The sequence below is a fragment of the Octopus bimaculoides genome, chromosome 25 (assembly GCF_001194135.2).
Source record: "Octopus bimaculoides isolate UCB-OBI-ISO-001 chromosome 25, ASM119413v2, whole genome shotgun sequence".
NCBI lineage: Eukaryota > Metazoa > Mollusca > Cephalopoda > Octopoda > Octopodidae > Octopus > Octopus bimaculoides.
In genome coordinates, this window is record NC_069005.1 from 19,303,648 (window position 1) to 19,325,271 (window position 21,624).

Consider the following 21,624-nt stretch of genomic DNA (forward strand, 5'->3'; position numbering starts at 1 on the left):
ATTCCCAGACCGGGCATTGTGAGTGTTTATTGAGCGAAAACACCTAAAGCTCCACGAGGCTCCGGCAGGGGATGGTGGCGAACCCTGCTGTACTCTTTCACCACAACTTTCTCTCACTCTTTCTTCCTGTTTCTGTTGTACCTTTAATTCAAAGAGTCAGCCTTGTCACACTGTGTCACGCTGAATATCTCCGAGAACTACATTAAGGGTACACGCGTCTGTGGAGTGCTCAGCCATTTGCACGTTAATTTCAAAAGCAGGCTGTTCCGTTGATCGGATCAACTGGAACCCTCGACGTCGTAAGTGACGGAGTGTCTATCTATCTATCTATATATATCTGTCTTTTGCATGAACGTGGTAGAGTGGTGTTTTCATTTTATTTGCACAGACGCAACCATTCCTCACCAGACAACTCCAGCACTGAGGCTGATTAATTCATGTCTGCTACTGATATATATTTCTGTATTTTGTCCAGCATTATACCTTTTATAAGGTATGCTATCTCGGGATAAATACTGCAGTTTTTCTTTCTTTCAACAATGTATCTGCTTAATTACGATACAGCTTATTCTCTCAATTATGCAATAGAAGCAGCTCTGCAATGTAAGCATTATCAATGCCACGTACTTAATAAATGCATGTTTACCACATACTGAATGCAGCTTCTGGCATTTAAACAATATGTGTTATGTAATATATGACAGTGTCGCTGTGTGGTAAGAAGCTTGCTTCCCAACCACATGGTTCTGGGTTCAGTCCTTCTGTATGGAACCTTGGGACCTTGGGCAAGTGTCTTCTACTATAGCCTCAAGCTGACCGAAGCCTTATGAGAGGATTTGATAGACAAAAACTGGAAGAAGCCTGTCGTGAGTTTGTCCCTTGCCACCACTTGACAACCGGTGTTGGTTTGTTTGCATTCCCTTTTAGCAGTTTCACAAAAGAAACTGAGAGAATAAGTACCAGGTTTAACCCTTTACTATTCAAACCATCCACATCCAGCCAAAATATTCTGTTTTATGTTCAAAGCAGCCAAATCCAGCCTCTCCACACCTACCCTACGATGCCCTTCCAAAAATAAACAACCACATTATGAAAATCTCCAAGCTAGTCTTTCCTCTGCTTCATATTGACATAAAGATACAATGGTCGGCTTGTATGAAATTTCTTTTTATAGTTAACTTTTAGCACACTGTAGGTGCATAATATCACTGTATGACTTTTCTCCCCTATAGTAATAGGTGACGGTAAACATTTCTAGAGAAAATGCAGTGTGCTAATGGTTAAAATAATGTTACAAGCCCTAAACACAGAAATACTAATTTATTAGTGAAGAAAGCATCTTGTATAGATATTGTTATAGTGCTAAAAAGCACAAGTGTATCAGTCGCAGGCAAAAAATCGTCCAGCAGCTTGGACGATTTCTCAACACAAATACCACAATTGTGTGGCTGCCACAGTATATCTTTATGGAGATATGCAGAATGCTATATAGAAATATTAAGTTTAAAGTTGTTTCACAGAATCACAGTTTTATCTATAATTATTTATATTTAAGATCAAATTACTCTGTAGGATTGTTATCAATGTCTTTTATTTTGAGATGGCATGGTGTTATTTCTGTTACTTCTAGCATGCTGATCAACCACAATTCTTGCATTGGCTCTTTAATCCCAAGAAAAAATAACCTTGGAGAAAAAACAGTTATGGTTGCAATTATTAAATGATGTAATTATCACAGCTGATATTTCTACAATAGTATGTAATTAAATATTACATAATTATTCACAAATAAAACTTGCTTTGTGAAAGTATAATCACCTGAGTTTTGGGGCCATAACAGTGCTTACAAATTAGTATTTTTAGAAATTAGTGTTAATATTTACACATTTTAATTGTTTTCTTCTAATTAACATTCAGTATACTAGTGTACTTTTTACAATAGTATTGTCAAAATATTAAGGCATCAAGTTTAGAAATTTCATTGAATGCTTTAAAATTCCTATAAGCTGATCGTTGTTAGTCGAAACTATAGAAATTTACCCCTCTTTTGCTCTCTGTCTCTTACTAAAATTTTGCAAGGAACTATTCCATTATAGTGGTAAGTGTGGCTGTGGCTAAAAAGTTTGCTGTGCAACCTTATGGTCTTGGGTTTGGTCCCACTGTGTGGCATCTTGGGCAATTGTCTTCTAACTTCAAGTTGTACCTTATGTACCTTCACAATATCTTATGAACTTGGTAAATGGAGACTTTGCAAAAGTCCATTGTATGTTTGTATGTGTGTGTAATGATATTTAGGTTCACTATGAAATTAACTTTGGCAGCTTCAAATGAGAGCTGAACTGACTGGTTTCAGCATATTTACAGCTCAGCAGGATAGACTCAACCCTCATCCAAAATGTGAGAAAATAATAATGGAAAGCAAATCAATTGGCACTCCAGTTACAATGATGGGGGTTCAAGTTGATCTGATCAATGGTATAGCCTGTTTGTGAAATTCATGTGCAAGTGGCTGAGCACTCCACAGACATGTGTACTCTTCAACAGCATGACACAGAATATGACAAGGTTGGTCCTTTGAAATGCAAATACTACTCATTTTTGTCAGCTGAGTGGACTGGAACAACGTGAAATAAAATGTCTTGCTCAAGGACACAACATGCCACCCTAATTGCTAAATCAAGCCACTTACTAATCACTTTTAGAGATAAGCCAATAATGGAGCTTGAAAATGTACACATAAGCACCGGCATAGCTGTGTGGTAAGAAGCTAGCTTCCCAACCACATGGTTCCAAGTTCAGTCTCTCTGTGTGGCACCTTGGGCAAGAGTCTTCTGCTATAGCCTTGGGTCAACCAGTCTTGTGGGTGAACTTAGGTGTTTGTCTTTCCACCATCATTTGACAACTGATGTTGGTGTGTTTACATCCCTGTGAATTAACAGTTCAGCAAATGAGATTGATAGAAATAAGTGCTATGTTTACAAAGTATAAGTCTTGGGGTCGATTTCTTAGACTAAAAAACCCTTTAAGGTAGTGCTCCAGCATAGCCACAGTCAAGACTGAAACAAGTAAAAGAAAAGAATAAGAGAAAATGAATTCTTGAATTGGATCAGGATTGGGGAGATCCCCCATCAGGATATGCTGCTTTGCCATGGCCTAATAGAATTCTGACCCAGGAGATAAGACATGTAAAGTCCATACACAGCCAACTTATCTCTAAGATGTTCATAACAAATACAGTTGAAGACTTTGATGTCAACTGTAACATTATTTCTTTTTCCTGGTGGATTCATCTTGTAGGTTTGAAGTGTGAAAGATGACTGGTGAACACCAACATAAGTCCTTGGTAAGTCTGGCTCTTGAAAGCCATACTGATGGTCATTGGAGAGAGAGAAAGGAAGGGAGAGAGGACACAAAGTGATTGTTTGTGACTTATTCCATCATTTCTGAGGTGTTGGAAATGAAATTGTCAGTAATTAGCAGGATTTGGGTGTTGCAGTCTTTATTGAACACTGTAGTCGGGATAAACCCATGCATAGAAAGAAATGTTGAGATTAGCAAGGATAAGGGCTAGATTGAGTTTGGGGCATGTTGATGAGTGAAATCTAAAGCAAAGTGAGTAGTAAATAGGCATTTTTTTGCATTTTTAAGAGTCATCTCAGTTTGGGAAGTGTAGGTAAGCTTTCATGCTGGTCTCTCACAGGGCATTGTAAAGGTAACAGGTCCCACCCTATTGCAGATGATGACTGACTGCCTCCAGATATTTGAAATAGTGTTCTCCTCCTGTACATGAGGGTTTGCTGTTGTGGTTTTTGATTATGTGAAAGATGATGAAAGATATACTTAAGGAAAACTTTTTATGCTGATCCTACCAAGTGACTGAAACTACTCTCCTAAATGCAGGAATATTCATATATATATATATATATTGAGAGAAAAGACAACAAAAGAAAGAGACCTTGATATTATGTAAATAGAGGAATTTATCTGTAAATAATGTGACAATTATCATGGCTACCGAATAATTGTCACATATTATTTATATATATATATATATATATATCATTGCTATTATGGAAAAGTGTCGTAAGTCCAAAATGTTGCTTTTTTCAGAAAAAGAAAAAGTTTCACCGTTCCATAGCAAAAACCTACACTTTGACAATTTTTCATATCTTAGCATCTGAAGCAGCTGGAGATACGATAGTTTAACAAAAAGGGACTGGTTATTGCAATCAAAAATTAATATTGGTAAAAAAACGCATTTGGACATACAACAGTTTAACATAATAGCAATGATATGTATGTGTATATATATATATATATATAAAGTATGGCTGTGTGGTAAGAAGTTTGCTTCTCAACCACTTCCTTCTGGGTTCAGTCCCACTGTATGGCACCTTGGTCAGTCTTGATCAACCATGTTCCCCTCATGACCATCCATTTTTTTTCTCCATAAGATCTACATTGTTCAACATTCCCCATTATCTTTGAAAATCTAAGGTACAGTATTTGAGGGAGACTTGATAAAGCCCTCACCTGCTGCCATTGGCTTTGGTTAAATGCAGTATTTTTCCTAAATACTGTTTGTATTGTTCATTAATTTATTAATCTATACATAATTAATCTTCAATTTCACAATTTAGCAGCCATTGTTCTCTTACAGCAAGGATGACACTGGAACAAGCATTTCTATAATAAATGTTTTTTGTTATTTAGCCTTATGTCAGCCCTAATCAAGCAGTCAACCAGTGATCAGAAGTTTTCCAACCATGACCTTTCCATCTTCATGTTTGTATCCTGGATTACATCTAATGAGTCTGTTTTTAAAACTGTAGGATGTGATTTAACCTTTTTGATGACGTATTTCTATTAAAATTCACTGCATTTTGTTTCAGTTAATTTTATCATTTACTTGTTTGTGGTTAGACTATGGCCATGCTGGAGCACAACCATAAAGAGATTTTAGTCCAACAAATCAACCCCAGTACTTTGTTTTTTTAAGCCAAGTACTTATACGAGTCTCTTTTGCTGAATTGCTAAGTTACAGACACATAAACAAACCAACACCAGTTGTCAAGCAGTGGTAGGGAGCAAACACACATACGCATATATATATGGTGTGCTTTTTCAGTTTCTGTCTACCAAATCCATTCACAAGGCTTTGGTCAGCCAAAGGCTGTAGTAGAGGACACTTTCCCAAGGTGCCATGCAGTGGAACTGAATTGGAAACGTGGTTGGGAAACAAACTTCTTACCACATAGCCATGCCTGTGCCTAAAAAGTGACCAGCCTCAGTTGATTTTTGAAACTTGAGTTCTCGTCAGATATCTACATTAATTTGACCAATCAATAATGAAGACTTTAGTAAAATAACTTGATCATTCTTAAACTGGTGTTTTTTACATGAAATTTTGATGGACAGTTTTAATTTAGATCACTATAAAGCAGAGTTTGAATCTTAGAATCAGAGGTGATCTCAGGTGGGTTGTATCAAATATTCTACCTGATTTATGTTCAAACTGGTCAAATCCGGTGTCTCCCACCGACCTTACAATTTCTAATTGTCTCCCTTTGTTTCTTTCAGAATATCGCCGAGTATGTCATCTTAGTGGTGAGTGCTGTTATTAATCTTTTAAGCTTTTTTCTGAATTGTTCTTCGTGTGTGTGTGTGTGTGTGTGTGTGTGCACTTAAGCACAATGAATGTGTTGCGTATGACTATACATGTATGTCTTGCTATTGGCATATAACTTTTGATCGTCCATCATAGCACACAGCATGTCTTGGGCATTTAGAGCTGGCAGAGGTCATCCAACTCTGTTTAACCACAGCTAGTTTCTTCTGCAGAGAGGCAGAGAGATGCAGATTTATTATATTAGGGAGGTGCATGTAACTGGAGTACTCAGCCACTTCCAAATCAATTCAGTAGCAGGGAATTCTATTGATTGAATAACTGAATCTTTGTTGAGTGACAGAGATCCTCTATTCTCTCCTCACTCCCAACCATTCTCCTTATTGGACTAATCATCTTGGATTATTGTATGCTCTATATAAATCTACTGTGTACAAGGCACCTGTTCTTCTGTGCTGGTGTCACAAGAGAATCTCCACTTCCTTCCTCACCCCAACCATACCAACTACACTCTCTCTACAGTGATTAGTAAGCAAGATAACTTCTGTAGTGTTGGCTCCAGATAATTGATGACTCTGGCTGTGGTGACCTGTCCAACCCATGCTTGCATAAAACATGGATATAAAATGATTTGTGTACACACACACACACACACTTTCATAATGTTAACACTTAAATTCAAGTATTAACGCAGGGTATGTGTATGTATGCATGTTTGTATTATGTACTGTCAAACACTAATGCAAGTGTGTGTGAGTGTACAAGTGTTTTCATGACCCAGACATCTGAGCAGTAATCCAATCTAGAGTATGTTTGCACTTTGTCTCTCAAGTATCAAGTCATGAACAACTACATTTGCCCGCCCAATCTTTGTACTGCAGTCTGGGCTATAGAGAATAAGCATGCTTAATATTTATGAGGCATAGGCGTGGCTGTGTGTTAAAAAAATTTGCTTCCCATCTGCATGGTCTTTAGTTCAATCCTACTGTGAGGCACCTTGGTTAAGTGCTTTCTACCATAGCCTTGGGTTAACCAAAGCCTTCTGAGTGGATTTGGTAGACAGAAACTAAAAGAAGCCCCTCATTGTGTGTGTTTTACTGTCTCCTTACCTTGACTTCATGTAATAGTTGTAAATGAATGGTGGTGTCATCCACACAATATCCTTTATTTCCAATCTTCTGTGAAAACATGTCTGGTCATAGAAAATATTACCTTACTTGGAAACAAGTTGGGAACATAAAGTTGTAAAACTAAAATGCACCTCTACAAATTGTGTGCGACTCATTCAGTCATGGAAAAGTGGACATTAAAACGATGACAATGAGTAAATGTTCCCATTAAATTCAGATCTTATGTGACAAGGTTGGACCTTTCAATTATTGATACAGCTCATCCAACAGGCATCGGAGTTTTGGGCAACCCAGTTTCAACTCTTCCTAACATCAACCACTTTACAGTGTGTACTTGGTACTTCTATGTGCCACTGGCACTATCGCAAGTCAAGAAACCCAGGGAGGATGTTGCATCTATATGTTAGATGGGGGTTAAGGTAAAGTCGACAAACTGGTATGTGTGTACATATACATACATACATACATACACACCAGGCTTCTTTCAATTTCTGTCTACCAAATCCACTTACAAGGCTTTGGTTGACCTGGGGTTATAGTAGAAGACATTTGCCCATGTGCTACTCTGGAACTGAACCCAAGACCATATGGTTCAGTAGCAAACTTTTTACCACTGAGCCCTGCCTGCACCTAGTGTTTCAGAACACACAGTCTTAAAACCAGTAGGACCCTCCTTATGTATTTTGGAAGCATAAATTGTACTGTAAAGGGTGGAGATGTTAAGATTGTGTAAATGATTGCCTTTCTTCTTTGCTTTTGTTACTCTTTTTCTCTCACTTGTTGTTATTGTTTGACCCTAGGTCATTACTGACTGAGCAAGATCTTGGATCTTGGATCAAAGGTATTATAGCCATCACCATCCCAGTCTTGTTATATATATGGGACCACATTGTTAAATATATCTTTCTTTATACTTCTTTTAAAACTAGGAAATGTGGTTTTGAGTGAGTTTTTTTGCTTTTTGTTTTTTTCAACTGTTGTTTCTAGCAAGTTAAGCAACTCTATAGAGGATCTCGCATTGGCTCACAGCTAATGACTCCATAGTAGTTGACTCCCCCTAGTAATGGTGACCGACCAATTATTGGCATCTATCGAAGCACTGACATTAGCAATTTGTCATAGTCTCACAGCTGTCACTCTTCTGTTGTTGTCATCATTATTGTTATGTAAGTTGACAAACTGGTCTATCAATAGAAAACTCACTGCTTGCTTTACTTTGTGATTTAGCAAATATTTTTCCAGACACACCCTGGATGCTTTGTCAAACTGATAGCTTTCACTATCACCATGAGCTACTCTGTCTGCTAACTTGCTAGAAACAGCAGCTATATCTACCTCAAATTATATCCATTTTATTTATGTCTTCAATAAAGAACACATGAGTTAGTCCAAACAGACCCTTTAAAGTGATAGAATGGTTACTTCTGGAATCTCCTTTTGATCATAGGGCTGATCTGACCAAAAAGAGGCACCAAGTGTGTTTGTAGTCATTGACGCATTCAAAATTACAAGCAATTTTCAGCTTATTTTTTTCTTTTTTAATATCTTTATCTCTTTCAAACTACTTTTATCACTACATCTCTCTTTGCAAAAAAGAAAAAAGTTCTCTAAAGTAATGTAAAGCAAACTGAAATTGTAGCTTATTGAATGAGTAGGGAGGATTCTTCATGAGAAATGGAATATTTCTGTTTGAATGAGTGGTACTTAATGCCTGCCCACGCTGTTAAGTTATACATCTTTTACAAATCACTTCAACAAAACCGCTTTTGTATAAGTGTGCACATGCTTGCGGGGACAATAGTGTGTGTATACATACATACATACACATATACATATATATATGCATGTTTGTGTGTGTATGTATATATATACTTGTATATGCACATCTCCAATTCTTGCTCATACGATCAGTATGTCAAGCTTGGGGAATACTCTTAAGGGAATGTTGCACTCAAACTTTTTGTATGTTGCTTTCATAACTCTTTCTTCACCACCACCCTGCCTATGTAATGAATCTTTTATCTTTCACTTGCTTGGATTGTGGCCATGCTGGAACACTGCCTTGAAGTACTTTAGTTGAATAAATTGACCCTGGTACTTACATTTAGTTCCCTTTTGTCTAACAACTATTACAAGGAAGTAATCTAACCAACAAGAAGTGGTGAGGACAAACACACACACACACACACACACACACACACACACACACACACACACAATATGGGCTTCTTTCAGATCCCATCTACCAAATTCACTCGGAACGCATTGGCTGATCCGCAGATTAGAAGACACTTGCTACACAGTGAGACTGAACCCAAAACCACATGGTTGCAAAGCAAGCTTCTTAATCACCCAGCCGTACTATGCCTGAATTTTTTTTTAGCACAAATGTCCATTCTTTTTATTGACTGCTACCATACCAAGTATGTAAAAGTGGACATTAAGATGATGCTGCTACTCTATGCTCTATTTATTAACTGACCAGTAGCAATTAAAAAAACCCCTACTGCCACCCTGTCACCACCACAATTTCACTGGTTTGTGGAATGTTCTGGATATAATATATTATTACTCTTCTAAATTGGGTCGTTATTTTAGTCTGCCTTTAAACAACCTACTAAGTTGCTTTGACCTTTCTGTGGTATCATTGACAATGACTTCTGTTGTGTGTGTGTCAGTTATGTGTTTGTTTTTGTGTAGGTTCACTGCATTTTTTTTCTTCCATTTCAAATCTAATGGGAAGTCCTTCCACTTTTTTTTTTTTTTTCTCGCTAAGCAACTACCATACATACTGTAAGATCTCTGTAGCTAAAGGTCCTATATATTCATCACCACACCAAGGTACAGGCATGGCTGTGTGGTTAAGAAGTTTGCATCTCAGCTGCATATTTTCAGGTTCAGTCCCACTCCATGGAGAAGTGGATAGTTTTAATCAATTTTCATGAAACTGCTTTGTGTGATGTCAGGATCATGCCTGCTTCAGTGTATCATTTCCAGTTATACTAATTTATATGTGAAGGTACGTGGCCTAGTGGTTAGGCTGTTACACTCTTGATCGCTAGATTGTGAGTTCGATTCCCTGGCTGGGTGCTACATTGTCTTCTTGGGCAAAACACTTCATTTCACATTGCTCCAGTCCCCCTTCAATCAGTGGGGCCTGCTTGCCTAGCCAGCAGCAGACTAGTGTCATTTGAAGGCTAAAACAATGCAAAAGTGCATTGTGACCAGCGATGTGTAACAATATCTGATAGCCTGGTAAGTCACATGACTAATTTATATGGAGATTGGCTCTCCAATTGAATGTTCACCATCTTTGATAATGTCCCCATACAGAGCCAATGATGGATTATACAAACTCTCAGCCCTTCACCTGTTACATTTGATCCTCTTCAACACTACAAAAGTTTTATTTTGTTAAATCTCAGGAGGGTCATTATGCCAATGATAAACACATGTGCTAGTTTTATTTCAATTCATTCTTTGTCAATTGGTTAACTATTCAACCAGGTAACTAATCAATTTGATTAATCATTTGGTTAATCACTCAATCAGATATATTTGTCGAAGCTTTTCCATTACCATTTGCAACCTCTTCAATGCCATACCTCTCTGCTCCGAGTCATCTTCAGGTCTCTCTGTCTCTTAGTTTTGTTTTTTCTTTTGTGAAGGGCTGTCTGTATTTATGTAGTTGTATAGGTGAGAATGTTTTTATTCCAGTAAATGTACATTTTAAGGTATTTTCTCTTGGAGAGGTCAGAATAAGACCAAATCATGTCCAGAGTTGTCTCATCTTGCTTGAAAAATGACAAGATAAGTTAATATCTTTGTGAGTGTTAAGTAACTTAGTGCACTAGCCCTCATCTCTCTCTCATCAATTTTAAAATCCAAGACCCCCCCCCCCAACCATTATCCACCCACTACAAAAAATCTAACTCAAGGCACATAACATTACAACACAACTACTTTACTTCAACCAGTCCAGCTCTCTTTAATAGAAACACATTTCATAAAATCCAAAAGTTCTCTGGACAAATTTCTCAAAAAAATCCTGAACCAACTTCCTACATCCGGATATGTCTCCAACAATAATAACTCTTTGCTAGAATGGGCCATGGTGTCCCATGTATGATGAGGTGTGAATCACAATCTAAAAGACTTCACCAGGTGGCGCTATTAGGTTAGACATGGCCTGGGCTTTACTGGCCGAAACCTAAATAAGTTTATACAAACACACTCTCACATACATGAATATATACATACACACACCTTTTCCATGGGTCCCTTGAGACATACATCATTGGGCAGTCCACACTATTAAAAACAAATAAAGATAATTTTTCCTTAGCCATTTAGAAGATCCTACCCAGCTGCAGTTTGTCTATGACTGCTATACACAATAGTCTGAAATGCTCGGAATGTATCTCTCTTCCACACCCAGTCTCTCTCACACACACATCTAGTTTATGTATCTCTCTCTCTCTCTTTCTCTCTCTTTCTATTTCTCTCTCTCTCTCTTTTTCTCTCTCTCTCTCTCTCTTTTTCTCTCTCTCTCTCTTTTTCTCTCTCTCTCTTTTTCTCTCTCTTTCTCTTTTTCTCTCTCTTTCTCTTTTTCTCTCTCTCTTTTTCTCTCTCTCTTTCTCTCTCTCTCTCTTTTTCTCTCTCTCTCTTTTTCTCTCTCTCTCTTTCTCTCTCTCTCTTTCTCTCTCTCTCTCTCTCTTTCTCTCTCTCTCTCTCTCTCTCTCTCTCTCTCTCTCTCTCTCTCTCTCTCTCTCTCTCTCTCTCTCTCTCTCTCTCTCTTTCTCTCTCTTTCTCTCTCTCTCTCTCTCTGACATAACTTTTGACAGCAATGCACATTGTTCCAGCAGATGTGTTTGGGAAGTTTTGCACATGAATCAAGTGGTTTATGCATTTCTAGAATTTGCAGTTTCAGCTGCTGGAAAACAAATGTATTTCAGATAGAAATATCAACAGGGCATTTTCTGAAGTATCATTTTTACCATGGCTTCTATGGCTGGTTGCTTTTTCTATCTCCAGTCCCTTTAGAGACTATATTGAGTGCTGTCTATTGTGACTCCAGCACCAAAGAGGTTGTCTTGTTACCAGAAAGACCAAAAAGTCTTCTTTACTCTGTTGTTTACATTCATTTACCAGCACCTAAGAGGTTGTCTTGCTCCCAATGACACTAAAGAGTGTAACCTCTTCCTTGAATTGTCTCCATTTGTTTGTTCCTTGCTTTCTCACCCAACTAGACAGGAAGAGATCCAGATTAAGGATGAGTGAATAAAGAATAACAGAATAGAACCAGGATGATAGGCGACTACATGAGATTTGTTGGTAAGCAGAATGAGTAGAAGCAATATGACAGGCTGTGTGCTGAAAGAGAAAAAACTATAATGTGATGAGAGAGAGATAATGTGATGATAGAGCAATGTGATGGTTGGTAATAAAAGGATTGAATAAAGATATAAGTAGCATGATTGGTAGCCATCGTAGAAAGGTGACAGGGTGATGGATGTCAGCAATGAGTGTGATGGAGAACAATAAAGAAGGCTGATGGAAGGGGTTTGGGCTCATACCAGTATCGTCATAGGAGAGGGTTTTGGTAGGGACCTCACTCGTTACCTGTGTGTGACAGCTTTCCATCTACCGTATTTCACACTAGGTATTGGTCGTTTTGTCAAGGCCCAAGCTACCCTGCAGAGTAATTGAACCTGGAGGCCACACGGTTGCAAAACAAACTTCTTGATCATGTCTGTTCTCTAATTTCTCAAAGACACTCTTAAGAACTTCTGAGAGTTAATGACCTCTGCTACAATATTACTTACTGTTGCAAAGAAGTGTGCCAATGGAAATGTTTTGAAAACTTGGCATTTCAGGCTGACTAAATGATTAAGTGAAGTAATTTAACTACCAGCTAACAAACTGATTAACTAGCTAGTTAGTGTTTAGTTTGCTCAAAAACTACTATCTGCTTCTACACAATACGTGTGTATGTGCAGGATGGTATTGTCTCTTTATCTATGATCTTGCCTTTGTGTCTATGTACATATGTATGTGTGTGATTCTGTTTTTTCCTCCATTAGTCATTTTTGTAGCTCTTCAAAAGCCAGTTATATTTCAATACATGTTTTGTCTGCATCAAGAATTTGTATTAAATTCTGTAGAAATTTTGATACCTGCTGTTTATTGTTTGCTTGTTTTGTTTTTTCTACCTCTAAGTACTTTTACTACTTCTCACCATCTCTGTCTGTCTGTCTCTCTCTCTCTCTCTCTTCCTTCTATTCGTCTCTTTCTATCACTCATCCATTTTCTTCCCCCCACCCCCACCCCACCCCCTTAGTCTAGTGCCTTTAGTAATTTTCAAGTTCGCCATTCTTCATTTTGTTGGTTTTCCTCTCTTTTCTTCACCCCCCCTTTATTTCTCTTTCTGTCTTTCTTCTATGTAATTATCATTACTTTGTAATCAAATCACTCCAAGACTATCAAGACAAATGCCTGTGTCTGGCTGTAGACCAGCCTATTTATGGAACTCTTTTGCTGCTGCTTATAAAAATGTGAAACTTGATGCATTGCCTGTGTTAGAAGCTGGAGCTGCTTATTTTCAACCAATGGATGCTTGCCTCCACAAAAATATAGGCACAGGCAGCTCGTTGGATGGGTAGTTGGTTTAAGTCAGAGACAGTTATTGATATAAAAAAAAGGTGTTCTTTCCCAACCTTTTTTTTTTTTTATAAATTACCTTTTCTTTTTTCATTGTGTGTGTGTGCATATCATTTTTATACCTGGTTTTCCATGTTAGTCTGGATTAGACAACTGTTTTCTGAGTCAATTTATAGCAGGATGCTCTTCCTGTCACCAACGCTTTTTTTTTTTTTGCTATTAAAGTACTTTATTTCATGTATTTACACATCAAACTATCAGACATCAATAACAGCACCACTCAAATACCCATGCACTTGTAGGCACATGCATGCATATGCACATACACACAAGCTTCCATACAGAAGGCACTTGCCCAAGGTGCTACACATTGGGATTGACCCTGAAACCATGTGGTTGAGAAGCAAAACTGCACAGCTATATTTGCAGCTATATACTGTTTTTTTTCCGCTGCTTTTTCCCCATGACTCTTTGTTGCCATCCAGTTCCATTATTATGAACTTGAACTGAGAACTTGAGACATAGTGAATTTTTAATTGACTGATTTCACAATTGTCGATGCCACCTCTATGGATGCATTGCAGTTACTCTCTTGATAGATAGAACCTGGTAACCCTGAAGTTGAGCTCTTCTGCTACCTCTTCACAATCTGCCATGTTGCAGTCCCATGACCTTGCCATATCCCTGGGAGGGTGGCTAAACAGGTGCTATGTCTTGCCAAAGGGCAGTCCATAACTATACAGGACACAGTTGTCACTCCATGAGATATTTTCAAAATACATACACACACACACACACACATATATATATATATATATATATATATATATATATATATGACTGTTCAACCCATGCCAGCATGGACAACAGGCATTAAATGGTGGTGGTTTATAGACCCAATATAAGTAGAATCAACAAAAAAAAGTGCTGCATCCAGTGAGATAAATTTCAGTTTAATGCACAACTAAAAGAGCTGCTAATTTAATAGCAAAAGGTGATCTTTATATCCACCTTAACATAGATGTCTTGCAAGAACACTGAATACTGCATTATGAGCTTTGAGATCCTCTCACGTGTTTGGCACATAAAAGCACACATAGATCATTGCAGATGCAATTCGTCATGGGTGCCAGAACTCTCATATCATATGGATTTCATTCCATTGGAAATTATCAATGGAATGCATCCAGTCAGCGCCTGTAAGTCAAATACACTTGCCAAAATTGTGCTCTTGGTCCTACCGTGTGGCACCTTGGGCAAGTGTCTCCTACTAAAGCCCCAGGGCAATACCTTGTCAGAGAAAAATTTGGTTGATGAAAACTACATGGAAGCCCATCATGTGTGTTTGCATTTGTCTCCCACCACTTGACAGCCAGTGATGGTTTGTTTATGTCATAACTTAGCAGTTTGCCAAAAGGAGGTGACAGAATAAGTACCTGACTTCAGAAATTAATATCTGACATCAGTTCATTTATCTAAATCCTTCAAGACAGAGTCCCAGGTTGGCTGCAGTCCATATGGCGGAAGCAAGTAGTATGATATTCTGTGAAACTGTGCATGCATGCATGTACACTTTGGGTGGAATATCGAGTAGTAGGTTTACCCTGGAGCTGGTTTGTGACAGCCTACAGTACGGTGCTTTCAGTCATACTATCATTAGTGAAGATGTGTTGCCTAGATGAGATTGGATGTTACTGAAAGGCACTATCACATGACATGGAAGATAAATTGGTGGAGTAACAGGGTGATGTGGTTCTGAGGAAGCTGTTGTATGTGTATATGCGCACATGCATATACATATGCACACAAACATTCATGCACAGGTGTATGCACATAGTGTATGTGAACAACCTGATATTGATGACAAATTGGAATGTTTTGCATATTTTGACAGTATAATTAAAGGATTGGATCTATAATTGGTTCCATTGTACTATGGCACTTAATTACTTAAATAATTATCAAGGTTAGAAATAGGAGACTGTCAGGGTAATGACATTTGTAATGAGTTTCTAATGAGTTGTCTGTAGATGTTTATTATTATTATGGTGGCAAGCTGGCGGAATTGTTAGCATGCTGGACGAAATACTTAGCAGTATTTTGCCCATTGCTAAGTTCTAAGTTCAAATTCCACCAAGGTCAATTTTGCTTTTCATCCTTTCACGGTCGATAAATTAAGTACCAGTTGTGTACTGGGGTTGATTCAATTGACTGGCCTCCTGCCCCAAAATTTCAGGCCTTGCGCCTGTAGTAGAAAGGATTATTATTATTATGGCAGCAAACTGGCAGAATCATTAGCACGCCAGTTAAAATGATTAGCAGCATTTTGTCCATTTTTACATTTTGAATTTGAATTCCACTTAGGCTGACTTTACTTTTCATCCTTTCAGAGTTCATGAAATGAGTACCTGTTGAGCATTAGGGTTGATGTAATCAGAGTACCCTCTGCCCCAGACCGACTGGCCTTGTGTCAAGATTTGAAACCATTATTATTATTATGAAGGCAATAAGATGGCAGAAATGTTACCACACCTGACAAAATTGTTAGTGGTATATCTTCTAGTGTTTTATGTTCTGAGTTCAAATTCCAGCAAGATCAACTTTCTTTCATCCTCTCAGGGTCAGTCAAATAATACCTGGGATAATATTAAGTACTGGGGTCAGCGTAATCAACTTTTTTCTCCTCAAAATTGCTGGTCTCTGTCTTTGGTCAGTGGCCATTCTGAGGCATTTAAGGATTTTACACAATTATATTGACCCAGTGCTTCATCAAGTATATATTTCATCAATTTTTAGTAAATAGCAATGAATTTACTCAGCTGCATCCCAGCTTAGTTTCTGTCCCCTACAAAGTAAATTCCACAAGTATACACAAATGGATGGAACACATGGAAGTGGGAGACTCAGGAAGACATGGAATGAAGTACTGAAGAATGACCTCAGGAAGCTGAACGTTTCACGCGAGATGACAAAGGACTGAGATACCTGGGGGTTGATGTAATCAGTGTTAAGACCAATCCTTCTGATTATGTACAGCACCCGTGCAGTGCCATGTAAAAGTGTCCGTGATGACACATGAAAGTTCTTGTGTGGCAACATGTAAAAGCCTCCAGCACACTCTATAAAGTGGTTGGTGTTAGGAAGGGCATCCAGCCATAGAAACTGTGCCAAACCAGACTAGAGTCTGGTGCAGTCCCCCAGCTTGCCAGCTCTAGTCACACTGTCCAACCTATGCTAGCATGAACAGTGGACATTAAATGATGATGATCAAACACGCACACAGTTCCAGTCTACCAAATTTCATTCATAAGGTGTTGGTTGCTTTAAGGTTAAGGAAGGAGTTGAATGCCCAAAATGCTGCAGCAAGATGCAGGATTGAACTGAGAACCACAGAGGCATGAAACAAACTTCTTAACCACAGACTAGAGCAATGAAGTGGCTTGCTCAAAGACACAGTGTGCACCCTGTCCAAGAATTGAACCCATGCCCTTACAATCAGGAGTCCAATATCCTAATCATGGCATCTTTCGTCTTTTATTTGTTTCACTCATGAGATTTTGCCATCTTGGAGCACCACCTTCAAGGGTTTTAGTCATACAAAAGAAACCTAGCTTGCCACTAATTTTATTGGTCTCTTTTAGCAAACTGCTAAGTTGTAAGGCAGCGTGGAGGAGACACATACACACATACAATGGACTTCCATACAGTTTCCATCTACTAGATCTACTAGTCATCCTGGAGCTATAGTTGACAGTTGCCAAGGGTGCTATGCAGTGGGACTGAACCCCAAACTACATGGTTGTAAAGTGAGCTTATTAGCCACACATCCATATAAAAACAAATGGTGTGATGGTTTCAGCCAGTTTCTCACCAAGTCTCGACTCTTTCCAAGTTGAATTTCTTTGTGTAAATCTTATTTCACATGTATTGAGTCTTGCTGACAGGTTGGATCTATCATCTGTTCTTTGTTGTTGCCCAGCTTGTCGTGATTAATGTTGAGAAGCCTACAGATATCTATTGTTTCAATATGAGGTCAGGCTTAACATCTTGAAGCCTCGGCTACAGATGTTCTAGCGGAGCATCAAAGGCATCAATCTTATCTGTCCAATATGGTGGAAGTCTGTAAAGGTTGTGGGTACTGCCCCACCTCCCCCACCTTCTAACTTATAAAAGTAAAAGTTTAAAATTTATTGGAGATTCATGTGGTTGTTTTTAGTTTTGTAACCATCTTTTCATTGCTTGCATAAATGTGAATTTTGTTGGTGCTTTTGCTTCTACAGCTAGTTGCCCTTCCTAAATGTTACAACACCAGGTGTTTGTCTGGACATTGCTAGAAATAGTTGAATGTCACAATATGGCTCTCTGATTTCTTTTAGCAGAAACAACTCGTCCTGTTGCAAGCATTTCTACCCGGTATTATATGTTAACTCATTATCTTGGTGGTGGTGCTGCCACCTTGATTATCTCTGGTGCTACAGCTAGATGCCCTTCCTGTTACCAACCCTCACCTGTTTCCAAGTAAGGGTAATATTTCCCATGGCCAGATGTATTTTTCATGGGAGACTGGAAACAAGCATCCATCATGTGACGTCCTGAAAAGAGTAAACATACAAACTTATACACACATACTCACTTGCCTCCACATATACATTGAGCTTTATTTAGTATGAGACCCTATGAAGATACTTGAAGATGCCACACAGTGGGATTTGAACCAAAGTCCACATGGTTAGGAAGAAAGCTTCTTAACAACACAGCCATGCCTGTGCCTATATTCTTTTCTACTCAAGGCACAAGGCCCAAAATTTTGCGGCGCAGGGGGGAGTGCAAGTCAGGTCAACCCCATTATGCAACAGGTACTTAATTCATCAACCCCGAAAGGATGAAAAGCAGAGTCAACCTTGGCGGAATTTGAACTCAGAAAGTAAAGACAAGCGAAATACCGCTAAGCATTCCACCCAGTGTGCTAATGTTTCTTATTTCTTTATTGCCCACAAGGGGCTAAACAGATGGGACAAACAAGGACAGACAAAGGGATTAAGTCAATTACATCGACTCCAGTGCGTAACTGGTACTTAATTTATCGACCCCGAAAGGATGAAAAGTAGAGTCGACCTCGGCGGAATTTGAACTCAGAACATAATGGCAGACAAAATACTATTAAGTATTTCGCCTGGTGTGCTAACATTTCTTATTTCTTTACTGCCCACAAGGGGCTACACACAGAAGGGACAAATGGATTAAGTACTTATTTAATCGACCCCAAAAGGATGAATGGCAAAGTTGACCTTGGCGGAATTTGAACTCAGAACATAGCAGCAGACGAAATAGCACTAAGCATTTCACCTGGCGTGCTAATGTTTCTGCCAGCTCCCCGCCGTAGCTTGTGCCTATATTGTCTGACAAATAGAAATGTTACAGCCCAAAACAAGATTTCTGCTTCATAATCTGACCATAAAGACACGTGAAGAGCGATTGAATATTTGTGCAGAGATTCTGTTACTGGGGGTAGATGTTCTAATAGAATGCCTTTCCTCAGTAACAGAACCATCATGGATGATGAGATAAAGGCAGGCTGGAGTGTCTACTCTTAAGTGCTCCATTTACTGTCAGCACTCCCCACCTGGAGGACTGGGCATGCTGAGGCTACGGCATCTCCAGCAATTCTTTAACAGTGAACAAGTGTGGTTGCCATTTGTTGGACTTGTTTTCTCCAGCTTGTTTCTCTGACTGGGTCAAATGAAGACTGAGCAGGGTGCTTGACATCTGAAATGTCAAGTACTCACAACCCTCTACCAGTGGGGAAATGCAGTCAGTGAAAGTTCAGTATTGACATTCTATAGAAGATTAATGGCTGGCAAGAGTCACAACTGGCTGATATGTTCTGAATAATTTCTATATCCTCCTGGTTTGCCAGTGCTACTGGGCGGTCATTGCCAGTTTGATATAAACTCTATAGATAGGGAAATACCATGAAGCAAACCTGTCCAAAATATACAAAAAGCAACAAAACCGTCTTGTGTACATTTGTCTAGTGCCTAAGCATTGTTGACTTGTGGAGTTATGTTAAACCACTGCTATTATATGTAGAAGATCCAGCTATCAGCTAAGTCCACTGTGAAAATTGTTCTACCACCTTCCTCCAGGAAGAGCTGTCAGTTTGCCTGAAGGGCCTTAATGAAAGCGGTTGTGTACTGGACAAAACTGAGGTTAAAAGTTGGATCAGTGTAGTGGGCATGGTCTGCATGAACAAGCTTGATCTGACCATACACTTGTAGATTGGGGTGGGAGAGGACACTTGCCTTAGCAGCTGGGGACACCATTGTTTTTGTGAGATCTACCCCATTTAGGGAATTTTTGTGGTTTTTTTTTTTTTTTTCTCCTTTACCCATATTGATATAACCCTACACTGTCATTCTGTACCATTCATATTTTGTTCGTTCTGTATGGTTAAGAAAAAAAGCATTGAATTGCCAATTACTTTGGGCATCAATGTAAACAGTCTGGTTGGTATCTTCCGAAAGACTTTCAGGTCAAAGGCCATGGACAATTTTCTAAAGTCTGTTTGGAAGTGCCAACAGCTGCCCAAGATGCATGCAATCATTCAGTGTCCATGCATTTGTAACTTGTGGGCTTGTATTGAGCAGCTGCTGTCTCGTGTAAGACAAATTCAGCTGTCTGCCAAATATATAGTGATGGTCGACACACCACCTTCCATTAGCAAAGAAGGGAGGTAGATCTTTCTCTACTTCGTGGCTGCATGGTGGATCCATTTGATCGAAGTTGATTAAAAGGCATTTTTCTTCTTCATTGTTCTCTGGCAAAATTGTTAGCATGCTAGGCGAAATGTTTAGTGGTATTTTGCCTGTCACTACATTCTGAGTTCTGTTGGGGTCGACTTTGCCTTTTGTCCTTTCAGGGTCAATGAAATAAGTACCATTTAAATACTGGAATTAATGTAATTGATTTATCTCTTCCCTTCAAACTTACTAGCCTTGTGCCAAAATTTGAAATTATTATTATTAAGGCAGCAAGCTACCAGAAATGTTAGCACGCCAGGCAAAATGCTTGGCTGTATTTTGTCTGCAGCTATGTTCTGGGTTCAAATTCCGCCATGGTTGACTTTGCCTTTCATCCTTTTGGGGGTTGATAAAATAAGTACCAGTTGTACACTGGGGTCGATGTAATCAACATAACCCCTTCCCCAAAATTGTGCCCTTGTGGCAGAATTTGAAACCATTATCATTATTAAGGTGACAAGCTGGCAGGATACCTAACAGCATTACATCTATTTTTATATTTTGAGTTCAAATTCTGGTGAGGTTGACTTTGCCTTTCATCCTTTTGGGGTTGATAAATTAAGTACCAGTTGAACATTGAGGTCGATGTAATCAACTTACCCCCCACCCCACCCCACAAAAAAATTACTGGCCTTGTGCGAAAATTTGACGCATTATTATTAATAGATGAATGACCCTTCTCTAAGGATGTGCCTGTAGATTGGAGAGCAGGGGAGAGATCTCTTACATTTCGTGATCTGTGGGGTCCCTTGATTTTCTCCTGCATCATTCATGTTGTTGTTGTATACTATGTATAGTTTTATCATATTTCACTGTCTTTTCTGTTTCCTGTCTCCCAATCTTTTATGTAAATCCCCACACTAATTGTTGTCTGCCCTTGTGATGTCCCCCCACATCTTTACCCCTGTGAATAATAAAAGAAATTATTATTATTAGGTGAGCTGGCAGAATTGTTAGCATGCTGGAAGAAATGCTTAACGATATTTCACCAGTCGCTATGTTCTGAGTTCAAATTCCGCTACGGTCAACTTTGCCTTTCATCTTTTCAGGGTCAATTAAAATAAGTACCAGTTATGCACTGGGGTTGATGTAATCAACTTAATCCCTTCCTCCATACTTGAGGCCTTTCAGGGTCAATAAATTAAGTACCAGCTGATTACTGGAGTCAATGTGACCATCTGTCCCCCTCCTCACAAAATCCAGATCTTGTGTCTATTTTAGAAAGGATTATTATTATGAGGCAAGCTGGCAGAATCATTAAGCTGCCGGGCAAAATGCTTAGTGGTATTTTGTCTGCTGTTACTTTCTGAGTCCAAATTCTGCCAAGATCATCTTTGCATTTCATCCTTTTGGGGTCAATAAATTAAGTACCAGTGATACACCGGGATTGATGAAATTGACTAGTCCC

General features: G+C 38.8%; 1 protein-coding gene across 10 annotated transcripts in view; it reads left to right on the forward strand.

Annotated features, from left to right (window-relative positions):
• LOC106874415 (myb-like protein U) overlaps positions 1–5,650 on the forward strand; it is a 216,939-nt gene extending 211,289 nt beyond the window's left edge. For all 10 annotated transcript variants that reach the window (XM_052976703.1, XM_052976706.1, XM_052976707.1 and 7 more), the window contains one exon: positions 5,581–5,650. In XM_052976703.1, coding sequence (XP_052832663.1) covers positions 5,581–5,624 — 44 coding nt within the window. In that variant the 3' untranslated portion in view covers positions 5,625–5,650. The remainder of the gene's footprint in view (positions 1–5,580) is intronic.
• Positions 5,651–21,624: the final 15,974 nt, after the last annotated feature.